This window comes from Daktulosphaira vitifoliae, unplaced genomic scaffold (genome assembly GCF_025091365.1).
Source record: "Daktulosphaira vitifoliae isolate Bord-2020 unplaced genomic scaffold, ASM2509136v1 Scaffold_1, whole genome shotgun sequence".
Classification (NCBI taxonomy): domain Eukaryota; kingdom Metazoa; phylum Arthropoda; class Insecta; order Hemiptera; family Phylloxeridae; genus Daktulosphaira; species Daktulosphaira vitifoliae.
The window spans coordinates 17,453,057-17,466,371 of NW_026099572.1; the positions used below are offsets into that span (position 1 = coordinate 17,453,057).

The 13,315-nt window shown below is 25.8% G+C and overlaps 2 protein-coding genes across 7 annotated transcripts in view; one reads left to right on the forward strand and one right to left on the reverse strand.

Moving 5' to 3' along the window:
• LOC126910485 (soluble calcium-activated nucleotidase 1-like) overlaps positions 1 to 13,315 on the reverse strand; it is a 219,825-nt gene that overhangs the window by 54,168 nt on the left and 152,342 nt on the right. Inside the window, exon 1 of one of the 6 annotated variants that reach the window (XM_050693099.1) lies at positions 494 to 503. The exons of the other annotated variants lie outside the window; for them this stretch is intronic. The gene's annotated coding sequence lies outside the window, so the exon portion shown is untranslated. Of the gene's footprint in view, positions 1 to 493; positions 504 to 13,315 lie in introns of those variants that run through there. 6 annotated transcript variants of the gene reach the window in all.
• LOC126910461 (uncharacterized) overlaps positions 11,003 to 13,315 on the forward strand; it is a 6,121-nt gene continuing 3,808 nt past the window's right edge. Inside the window, exon 1 of the mRNA XM_050693051.1 lies at positions 11,003 to 11,988. Coding sequence (XP_050549008.1) covers positions 11,105 to 11,988 — 884 coding nt within the window. The 5' untranslated portion in view covers positions 11,003 to 11,104. The remainder of the gene's footprint in view (positions 11,989 to 13,315) is intronic.

The window sequence follows — 13,315 nt, forward strand, 5'->3', positions numbered from 1 at the left end:
AAAACAACTTAAAAATTGAATAATAAATATTATTAATATTAATAAATAAGAAAAAAAAATGCCCAAAATAATTATTATTTTAGAAGAAATCTAAAGGTCAACGATATATCAATTAGTCTGAATATAAACAATACAAATACTATTATTTTAGCTTCGATGCGAAGCTGAGAAAGTATTGGTTTTACTAAGATGTGTTTTTTTCTTTGTGTCTGTTACCACTTTTTCTCAGCTCTCGCCGAACCGATTTCTTTAAATGATACGTCAAAAAATCACAAATCGTATCTAATCAATGATATTACCCTCAAAAATTGAAAAAAATTTCCTCGTTCCCCGTAAATGGGGGAAACCTCCAAAAATATTACAAATTTAAAAATCGCTAATTTTCATAATTTTTCCAATTTTTTTTACTTAAAATTGCCATAGCTTTTTTAAAAATAACCAAATCAATAGAATAATTTTTTTTAAATCGATGCACGATATAATTACCTTTCATTTGGTATATTTTTTTTATAAATTTCACTCTTTAACTGCTCACAGGGGGGCATTTAAAATGACAACTTTTTCATAAAAAATTAACTTTTTCAATTTGACTTTTGAGTGTTCCGGAAACTTTGACACTTATATATATATATATTAAACTAAAGATTATGTAAAATACTTTAATATGAAAAAAAAAATGTCGGACTTTATTTTATCTCCATGATAAAAATGGCTACCAAATGCTATTTTGTGTGAAAATTCTCGATTTTGTATTTTACATTTTTAACTTTAGTATGCAATAACTTTTTGAAAAATGTATGGATCAATACAATTTTTTCATGCGAAATAGTATTTATATACATCTTTCATTCGACTTACTGTTTTATAAATCGGACCATTTCCCTTAATACAGGAGGGGTTCAAAACATAAAAATGCATATAGTAAGTAGAACTTTTTCAACTTAATTTTTAAAAGTGTTCCGGAAAGTCTGATACTTTTATATATATCTTAAATTAAAGCTAATGTAATATAATTTATTATGGAAAAAAAAAATTTCGGACTATCATTATACTTGATCCAACTATGCCACGTCACCACTATGCTGCGATCCCCTTGTGCTAGGTTTTTTTTCTATCGCACGGTTTAAAAATATGATTTAAAAATGTTAATTTACTACTTCAAACAAAATAAAGTGTATATTTGTTTGAAAATCGAACGATAGACTAATTAAGATGTTATCTGATCATTAATTATACTATTAAAGTTTAAGCGAACCAGAGTGGTTGTGTAACATAACATTATTATTTATCGCCAATAAATAATTAGAAATATACCAATAAAGGTATTTAGTAGTTAATCATGTGTTTCACGGATATTTTAGCTCTAAGAATATACATTAAGAAATAACTATAAATTCCCCTTATTTTAACTAAAAATAATTTACAAGCTACTACTATTACTACCTTTTTTCAATTCTCAACGAGATGCACGGTTATACACACTAAAAGATACAATCATATACATATATAATGTGTTCGTATTGGTATAATATGCTATCCATTGCTGTTTAACGTAAGAACCGACGAGTGTGTGCGAGTAATTATGTAGTGACTGAGAAACGAGGAACCCATTTTGAGATTTAACGACTCGGGGCAACGAACAAAAACGACACCGTTCCGTCGTATTGGATCGTAAAAAAAGGAATATAAACTGTGTTAAAAAATGACTGTACTTAAACCCAAACTGGTCGTATGTGTACGTATATAATATTATATGTATATTTTATGATAATTTAGTTACGCGGGTGTCCGTCGTTAGGCTGCCTTCAATGTGCAGTTGACTTTTACGAGCAATAATTACGAACAGCCCGGTGATAAATCCATCAGGCTCGTGGAACGAGTCATAACTCAATTGGAATTTCTACACCTTTGGGATATATTATTACATTGGAATGATGACGATAAAATTTAGAATTTCAGTCGAAAATCATTTTGGTAAAACATATTCTCAGAACATTACACGATTTAAGTGTAGTTTTTGAGTAAGAACTTTAATAACGACTCTTCAGACACAAGACCCCCAAGCATACTTAATTTACGACTTTTAATATAGATAAATTATATGTATGTAATATATTAGTAAATGCTTAACGTAAATTAATCGTCATTTAAGTTTATATGAATGAATCAATAATTTAGAACAATAAAAAAACACAGCAGTTCACAATATTTAGATGAATCCTATATGAAGTGTTATATCGAGTAAATGGAATGCGAAGATTTCAAATCTAATTTTAGATTTGTTCCATCGCGTCTATTTTTTGTGATAATTACTAATTAAACAATAATTACACATTAAAAAACTCCAACAAATTTTTTTCTTTAAACTCCGAATTTGTATTATTCATAATATAAAAAAGGTTGCATGACAATTGAGAGAGCCGCGATAAGTTTAACTTGTTATTTTGGATGTGTGTCTAGCATTCATTTATTCAAAAATTAATTTGAATATTCCACTATAACTATTTTTTAGTTTATCTCGTAGTTATAAATTTATAAACCTTAAATAGACAATATTTTTATAAGAATTTAAAAAATGTTATTTTAGCTTCAATATATGTGTATATTCATGTATACATTGAAATACTCTAAAAGTATTGGATTAATTTCTATTTGAAGTTAAATTGTAATATTCATAAGTAGTATATTCTAACTGTAACGACCTGGCGTTTGGCATTTAAGTGATGTCCCTAAGAAGTTCACAAGTTGCCCCAAGACTATTATGTTTCGTCACATAAACTGATGTTTGCACGCTGGCATGTAAATTGTTAACATTATTTTTTTTTTAAGTATAAAAGCTAAAAATATGTTATTATTAGTATTTTAAAACAATTAACCCTGATTTTATAATAATATTCAATCAAAACTACTAAACAATGATGTTTAAAAAGATTTCAGGTTTTGAAATATAAGATAGGTTGTTGTATCTGGTAAGAATGTTTCATAAGTATGTTTTTTAAAACACACAGTGATTTCGAGCTGTTCAAATAGCAACATATATCTGTTTTGTATGTTCACTATGAAAAATAAATGAAAATATATTTATTGCAATCATTATTGGATTCAGGAACTTGTATTATCTTAAGAATAATCGAAATCGAAATGAAATCTCCATTAACAGAAGATATGAAAAACCTATTGTCCAACTTCAATTTGTAAGACTGTACAATACTTATTTTAAAAAACAATGCCAATATTATAAATAATAATAATTTTGTTTTGCTGAAATTTCATTCTGAATCAACGTACTTCAGTAGATATTCATGAAATAAAACTTAATGGAACGAGAGAGCAAATTGAGAAACACTTATAACAATATTTTCGTATTTCTACGTTCCGAATTTTAGCAGTCCGGTAATCTACGGCCAGGCATTAAACTATTATGAACTTTATGAAAATATTCCGTATTTATACGGCCTGGGATTTTACAGTCCGGGTTTTAACGTTTCCGTATTTATATAGTCCCAGTAATATAAGTTCGGGTGATATTTTGCCGGAAAATTCGTGTTCCGTCCATTTTTTTTTTCGTTTAAATACGGCTTCCTAGTGATTAACATGGATTGAGTAGGGTTAGATATCAGATATCATTTTTACTTGTCAAAACTATGCCGCAACTCCATTGTGTTGAGCTTCTTTGTCTTGATACTTTGTTGTAAATAGAAAAATACATACGTAAATCTCAAAATTTCTTTAGAATTTGTTGTTTTTTTGCTATACATTTTTTCAGTTATTTTTTAATTAAGTAAATCTGTGTATCAAGAATTCACGTATGTTTTACACTATATGGTACATTACGGTAAAATAAAATCTAATTACGCCAATTACATTATATTCATCGTCATTATTTATTCAATTACTAATTTCAAAGAAAGGATTACAAAATAAGAGTTAAATAATATTCATGATGACGATTTGATACAAAATTTGTTTGTGATGTAAATTTCCCTAGTTGTTCAGAAATAACATTTTATTGATTTATACTACCAATATAAGGTAAATCTTTAATATATGCGTGTAAAAGCTATTATACACAAAACTAACAAAAAAGACTTCTATGAAAGAAATCTATTTTGAGTTAAAAATTTACTTTTAATTTTATTAAATTTATATACACGATCTCTCAATAAGATTCATGTTATAGATATAATGATAATTTTTAGGATGTTAAAGTTTATTTTTTTGAAAACTCTCATCGTGACGGTGACAGTCACCAAAACTATTATGCTGTGTAGCGGTATATTTATAAATATACTGTGTATGTATACACATAACATAATCGCTAAAAGTATAGTTTACAGTTTTACTTTTAATTTTTAATTTGACATTATGTCACACACACGTAGACATTTTAAAATGAAGATAAAAATTTTGAAAATTATGTGCACTGTTGCATTAAAAGTTATGGGTTCAGACAAGTCATGACGTTAAAAAGAATCACTAATAATAAAAACAGCCGTCTGCGGCAGTACGACAGTATAAAAATGACAGCAGTAAGTCAGGGAAAATTAGCGACATTCAAAAAAAGTGTTTTTCATTCCGTTTGATGTGACAGTTGCCTCCAGCATGCCGTGGAAGTAGCTGTCTGGAAAATATTTTTAATTTCCCGATTCTTTTGAATGTGTGTAAACGACAAAGAGGCTCTTAATAAATACGTCACGGACAATTAATTTTGTAAAATCTATTGATACAACGCCAACACTAATTTATTTTATAAAAACTAATTATTGAACTTCACATGAAATAAAAATTATTATTTTGCTATTTATGAACAAAAAAATGAAACATTTAAGTGGTTTAAACGTTCGTTGTTATTATATTAAATAACAACGTAATTTAAAATTCACATTTTGTATATCTATAACATATTATGTATATTTGATATATTTAGTTAAAAATAGATACATTATAGCTTTTAATTTTACTATGATGTGTTTTTTTTGTCGGTCACAATTTTTTCTCAGATCTCATCGAACCGATTTCTTTTAACAATACGTCGAAAAATCACAAATTGTATCCAATCGAAGACATTACCCTCAAAAATTGAAAAAATTTTCCTCGTTCTCCGTGAATCTCCAAAAAATTTACAAATTTAAAATCGATAATCTTTGATATTTTTTCAATTGTTTTTACTTAAAATTTCTATAACTTTTTTAAAAAAAGTTTGAATCAATACAATTTTTTTACGATAGTAGTATTTATATACTTCTTTTATGCGACATATTTTTTTTTAATCGAACCATTTCTCTTTATACAGAAGGGGTTTAAAACTTAAAAATGCATATAGAAAGTAGAAGTTTTCAAGTTAATTTTTGTACGTGTTCCGGAAATGCTGAGACTTTTATATCTTAAATTAAAGCTTATGTAATATACCTTAATATGAAAAAAAAATTCGGACTTTATTTTGTTTTCATGATGAAAACAGACATCAAAGTTAATAAAAAAAATATTAAATTATTAAATATCAATTTCATACTATATTTAATTGCTATAATATTTCTTTGTATATTACACTTATAAATCATAAAACTTTACCAACTCTATGTTAGCTTCGATGCGAAGCTGAGAAGGTATTGGTTTTACTATGACGTGTTTTTTTTTCTTTTTTATTCGACATATTTATCTTAATCAAGATATAAATAGGGAAATAGAAGATTATGTTGCTTTTGTAATAATCCATCAATTTTTTTAAATTAAACATTATCTACAGATTTGCATCGAAGAGTTTTTTTATTAGTGATTTTAATCACTGTCAGATATACTGAACCCAACTATGTTTTTTTTAGTGTTTTTTTTTTTTATAATAAAATGATAAATTTATCTTTTGAAAAAAAAACTTAGCATTTTTAACTATTCTAAAGATTATAAACTAACATAACTAATAATGAGAGGTTCAACAAATTATCATAATTTGGATTAACAGTATATTTACAAGTTATATAAGTTTAATATAATTATAAAAGATTAAAAACTGTGTTAATTATTTGTTTTTCCCGTGGCTGTAAAGTAAATGTTTATTTAATTTAGGTTTCATATAATTTCAAAAACGAAAAAATGGCCTATTTTGTTAATCATGATTTTTTTAAGTAATATTTATTACTTGACTCTTTCCATTGACTTTTAATAAATAGGAGATAACCATTATTATTATTACGGCACCCACTTTCTTTCCAATTTATGGTGTTGAATGACCCGGAACTAGACAATTAACATTGAGCCGCAACCACAAAACACAGTTAAAAACACTGGTCACCAGTTAAGCTATAGAAAACCAGGTGTTTAAAGGCAGGAAGGCTTCGGGTGAATTAACTGTTTACACGTTTGAGAGGCAGCAGATATATTTGAAACCCATTCACACGAATAAATAGGTATCAAACGGTAAGGGTGTCGGCTTATAACTTTGTGAATGGGGTGTGTTTAAATACATTGCGGTGATATTATCTGGTATATAAGTAACAAAAAATTGTTCGTACAGTAATATGACAGCTGACGGGTATGAAATACCGAGGATTTAAAAGTAATTACAAAACGTTTGTCTACCAAAGTCTTTTTTTGTATTATTACCCTATTTGAATTTGGCTTCAATAATATAATCTAAATGCATATAAACAACATTAAAAAGTTCACATAAACGATATTATAACATACCATTTTAGAATGATTTATTATTATTCAAATTATTTTTATTTTCTTAAAATAATATTTTGTTAGGAAGTTATATTAATTTTTAGTGATTTAAAAATATATAAAATGCTACATTTTATTTTTATATATGATACTTTAATTAAAATAATTAAGTAAAAACGTAACAGTCAATGAGAAAATATCTAGTGACAGTATTAATAAAAAATTCTACCCTTTTTACATTAATATAAAATACTTGTATCAAAGTAATAGCATAGATAGGATTTGTTTATGGCAATATTTACTACTGAGACTACAATTTAAATTTTTTTATTATTTTGAATGAGTGAACACATTAATATATCAATAACGACAATAGTTAATTTTCAATTGATTCTATTTTATAAAGTCCTGTTGGAACCTAACGTGTTTATATTTAAAAACTAAAAATCCAAATTGTTTGTCTACAAAAATAATATATTTTTTAATGACCAGAAATTTAGTATATTCTTGAAAATTTACAAGTTAATTTTTTATAGTCACCACATATGTTTTATTTTTTAATTATTCAAAGATATTTTCTTAATATTTTCCTTTGTTTACACTATTAAGGCTTAGTGCTTATACTATGGTTGGTCGACTGTATCCAAATTGTCGGCATCTGACTGTTTCCACTGCTTGGCTGAACAACACTCGATTAGCTGTAACGCGTGCATAACACACGGACAATAAAACGGCAACGATCCGTATCACTGACATAAATTTTACTCGGTGGCGGCATTTCAAACTCAATTAACAACAACATAAGTAATAACTATGATTTTCGTTTTACTTGTTTTAATATTAACACGGTATATTTTATCATATATACTTCCATTCTGATGTCTGTACTGTTGTGATGATGCTTTGGTTTTTTAAATTCTGTGCTGCCATTTACAAAACCCAGTGGCCGGAAAACGTTGGAAATAATTAATTGTACGGAAACGTCTGACGATGTTGTCGTCGCCGCCAAAATGCAGTATACGCCTAATTGATCATACTGAGGGAACACTCGGCATTATACACACACACGCACACAAACACAAAAAGTAATTAAATGTGATTGTAGTGATTTAAAAAAAGACCAGTCGCTTATGTGAGGGTTTCACGGATTTTCGAGCACTGTGGGCCGAGTAGCCGATGGTTCATTACTATGTCGGTTATCTGAAAGAACCGGTCGATCAGTTCTTTAGGTGTGTGCGCTTCGGTTGGCACGAAGGGCCCCCAAAAGGGAACAACGGGGTCGTCGATCGTTTCCACATAAATGGTTTTTCAGCCATTACTTGTTTTGTTCAACATCAATAAAACTATTTTTAACATATTAATTCACATAATAAACTATATTCGTCATACGATGGATAACAATCTTCGTGTATATTCAAATGCTGAATATCATACACATATTTTATAAATTGATAGATTTAAAAAGTGTTTATTAATTTATGTAAAAATTAACAAAACATTTCATCAACTAAGTGCTGAAAAAAGAAATAAAATTTTTATAACACCCAAATACATATTCTTTATTGCAATAGAGGGATAATTAACACCAAGATCACTTGTTGATCATTAAACTTCTTCTAGAAAAATAATATTTTTCTTTTTCCTCGCCATAATCCCAACTAAATGGGGTCGGCCACGTCCTCGCGTATATCGGAGATTGGACAATCCGCCTAAGTTTTAGCCTTACACTTTTTGACAAAATTTTACGCCGACTGTCCTATGTTTTTGCGAAAATTTGTGTTGAATCATAAATCAAAATAAATTCAAGACACATACTATTGAATTTGTACCTTCATAACTAATATTTAGATCGTTTTAGGTAGATCAAGGAGCTGAAAAAAATGAATTAACTTATAAAAATGTATATTTGACGTTTTTCTAGCAGATGAGCACACATACTAAAATATAATTAAATGGATAAATATAATTTATCAATTGGCAAAAACTAAAAGATCCGTAATTTTTTAAAATAAATTTCAATTTTAATTTGGAAAATGGATCATTAAATATAAAAAAACCAACAATTCATCACATATCCTTAACATGTGATTAATCGATTAATGTACAGTAATTAAAGTATAGAGATAATCGACAATTTAAAAAACAGGAATATTACGGAAATTGTAGATGAGAAGAAGTAATTAAATTAAAAAGTTCGTCGTAATCTATCTCACTATAAAGCTGCTTATATATGAGATTTACATAATTCATTTCCTATGATTCTCAATAGACATCGTAATTTTAGTGTTACTAAGAACATCGATTTATCATTATTAGATAACTAAAATTTAAAAGATACTAATTTTAAAAAATTGTTTTGCACACACTCTTAATTCTTTATGAAATCTTTCTTATAAGAATTCCAAAACACTAAACTATAATATCCATATTGATCGCATCGACGATATGCTATTATAATTGTATACAATTATAAATAACAATTTTATAGACAGAATATTATCAAAAATGAAAAAGTTTTGTCTGATAAAACCCACAACTTTAAGGGCTTTCAATATTATAGTTAGAATATAGTAGTAATTTAACGTTAAATCAGATTAAAAATATAAATCTTAATTCTCATTACGAGCAACTGATTGAATGACATCATTTTTTTTTTTTTTTTATATAGCCTTTATTAAAATATTTAGCTCAAAATGACATCATATTTGTATAAAAAAAAAATAGGCCTTTGAAGTTGATAAGCTTTAGCGCATTTATTGTGAGATCATATAGTAAGACGTGATTTATAACTATTTAAGTCGTTCTGCATTTTTATTCAATCATCTTCCAAACTATTACTTATGTATAACTTCAAATCATGAATAAATAATAAACAATTACAATCTTTAAAAACCTTAGAAATATAACTAAACCTTATAAACCTACAAAAGATTTTTTTTAAACTATTGTAAAGAATTAGTGCTATAAAATTTTCATTATCTAATACTCCATAAAATTGTGTTTCGGCTTTTAAAGTTTAATAAACAACAGAAATATAATTAGAGATAAGAGTGTTATTTTAAGAGCGTATATTTCTCGTTTTAGTGAATTATATCATATTTCACATTTAAAAAAACTTATCTTGACTCCTTATCTTTTGTGTACAAATAATAATAATAATAATTAAAAAATTTTTTTTTGTGTAGAAAATCATCGTTTTTCGTGTTGTTATATTTGTTTATTTTAATTTATTTTTGAATCAATTATACTAACACTATTATATTGCTTATAAAATAACAATTCCTTCTAAAAATGAAATGCTGTATATAGATTTGCATTGAAGAATTTTTTAAGATACTGATTTTGAACACTTGTAGATATCATTTATATATGTCTCAATTTTCCTGTGTCTCCTCAATGTCGTAACCTAACTATAATGGTTTTTTTATTTGATCACTAAAAATCATCAAAAAAAAAAAAATTTTTTATAAGTATTTTTTAGCTTATAATAATTAAGAGAATAGATTTTTGTCATTACATTATTGCCCCAGTATAAAAAATAGATCTAGTGTGTTGTTAGCAGCGACAATATTATACTCGAATCATTCAGAAATAATTAATATTTTACACTTAGGCGGGAGGAAGAGTAAAATATTTAGTTATTACTTCAAATTGTAAATAACTTCTGAATTATATTTCAGTTGTTATCCACTAGTAATTTTCTAAACTAGATTGTTATCTAATAAATAAGCTAGTTAATTATGTATGTTATCATTTAAAAAATTATAGTTAAATTAAAAATATGGTATGAATATAAAAATACTATATAATTAATAAATAGAAAAAAATGTTAATAAAAGTTTATTTTTTGGTTTCGTAAATGAATCATAATGAAAAAATCATCGATTTTATTTATTTCGTCATATGGATTTCTATTATAAATCGTTAGAATTTGCACGATGAAATTTAAAAAAATTGGTTTTCAAGTGTGACTCAGGACATTCAGTCACACATCCTACATTTGATATTAGCTGAAAAAAACTCCAATGATATTTTTTGGGATTATCTTGTAATTGTAATAATGAAACTAGATTAATTTCAATAAATTTGTAATAAACAATTTAAGTGGTGAACTTAATATAATATATATTATATATGTTATATATGTTATACACAATAGTTAGTTAACACTTGTTTAACTATTGATGTAAAAATAAAGTTAAAAATTATAAATAATATTTTTAATTTTAGACTTTATTTTTACATTAATAATTAAACAAGTGTTCATATAACTATTATATATTACAAAGTTCATCACACAAATTCTTTATCATACATTTTTACAGTATAGTAGATTACACACATTTATTTTATATATTAAAATTATATTTTTATGATCAATATTTAAAAAAATCGGATTTTATCATTCTATTCGTTTTGAATAAATTAAATAATTTTAAATATGAACATTGAATTATTGACCTTAATATTTTTTACTAAAAATGTTTTTTTTGAAGTGGGACTTGTTAATTGTTTTGTAGATCCAACAAAGTATACATTATATTTCAAACAAGTAACTTGTCACGTTTGTCATCAATTAAAAAAATTGAACCTGGAACACTTCTCATTATTGATTGAAGATGATAACGTTATAAGTATAAAAGATGTTATAGAAACTGATTTTAATTTTATTCACGATTTAACACCTCTATATTATATTGTGGTTAATTTAATTAATTACTTGTTTGCTCAAGTGCTAGAAATATTCAATGAACACTTGAAAATCATTGTAGATGTTTGTGAATATTCTTATGAAAATAATTTATTTGAAAATGCAATTTATTGCACAGTAGTACTTTTAAATACAACAAAAAATTCAAATATGATGTTTGAATATTTGTACGAATCTATAAGATTTATTGATTACTTGGATGTAAAATTAGGGTTGTCGAGATCATTACGTTATCCAAAAACGATAATAGAAGAAATTTACACCGTTAAAAATTATATTTTTTTAATGAAAACATCAGAAATGTTAAATTATGTTGATAATGACGGAAGCATCAAAACTCAAGAAGCTAAACAAGACTGTAATGAAATAAATAATTTTTTTAATAAAGTAGTAGCTATAACAAATGAAATTTTTATATTCGATAATACTATTACAAATAGATCAGAGAAAATTAATTTCAGAGAGGAATACTATGGTGAATACATAACTAATATGTACCAAATGAATTTTGTCGATTTTGTTAGAGAAAAGTTATATGGTTATTGTTTAAAAACAATTGATAACTATTATTTCAAAATTGGGTTTGATGTTTTACTTAACCCTAATACTGCTGAGTAAGTTTTATTTTTAATAATAATTTTGCTGTTTACATATAAAAATTATATTTCGACAAACTGATTAATATTATATTTAAATTTTTAGAGTAATTTTAAAAATCAGCATTTTAAATACAAATTAACAAAATTGGGTAGCTTGAAATTTTAATTTAAATAGGCAAAACCATTTAAGATTGAATATTGTACAGAGTAATAAATTAAGAATGAGAAACTTATTTTTTTAGAAACTATTGAAAAATAGACTTCGCCTAGCTGGAATTTTGTCACAGACCTGAGGTCCTTTAAATTATCCTTACAGGTAGATCACATTTTCCGGTAGGAGTATCCAGCTATACTGCTACTACGATAAGTTTTTCATACAAATAGTATTACTTCAAAATCAGTATAACGAAAATATAATAAACATTTAACTATTAAAATGAGTAAAATTTATAATGAATCAATAGTAAAATGTAATAATTATATAATTGACATTTTGTGCCAAGATTATCACAATAATATACTAATATATCAATTTTAACACAATCTTTGGTATCAACAATATTAATAAAATTGTTTTATGATATTATTAGGCCAGTCAACAAAGGAAAAATGGCGGAAAAAATTCCCAACCAAATTTTTTTTTTTTTTTAAGTTGAATTAAGATATGTATAATGACATACTAAAAGTCCTCATCGATTGGACTTGAGCTTTTTTTTTACAGCCTCGCAAAAGTTCAAAAATATGAGCTTTTTTAATTTTCTCAAAAAATATTTAACTTACAAAAAAAAGTTTCGTACAAAAGTTATTTAAAAAACAATTTTAAACAAAAAAGGTATCTTATATTTTTTCATTTAAACAAATATTTTTCGAGTTACATTACATTTAATATGAGTACTAAAATATATTTTCCAATTTTTTTCATTTTACGGTTACTTTTTATCATGTTATACTTACATTAGACAAAATGTTATAAATGCATATGTGTGTATGTGTAATTTTATTTATTTATAGTATCATTAAAGTGTAGTGTATAATAAGATACAACCGATAGAGTAGGTAATTGATTTGACGCTATATTGTATAAACCCAACAAAACGCTAAAATGTACATTCCCAAACAACAATTATATTATGTCAATTAGCACCGTAATTTCTGGTAATGATAAAGAAAGTTGTCATAAAACGTATTGGCCTTTAGTCAGGTGCTGANGTCATAAAACGTATTGGCCTTTAGTCAGGTGCTGACGCTAGTAAAAATTGTGCCTACCGAAAAACAGGTTTTAAATGTTCTATTATATAAAGATTGAAGATCAAGAAAATTGTACTTTTGTTGAAGATATATT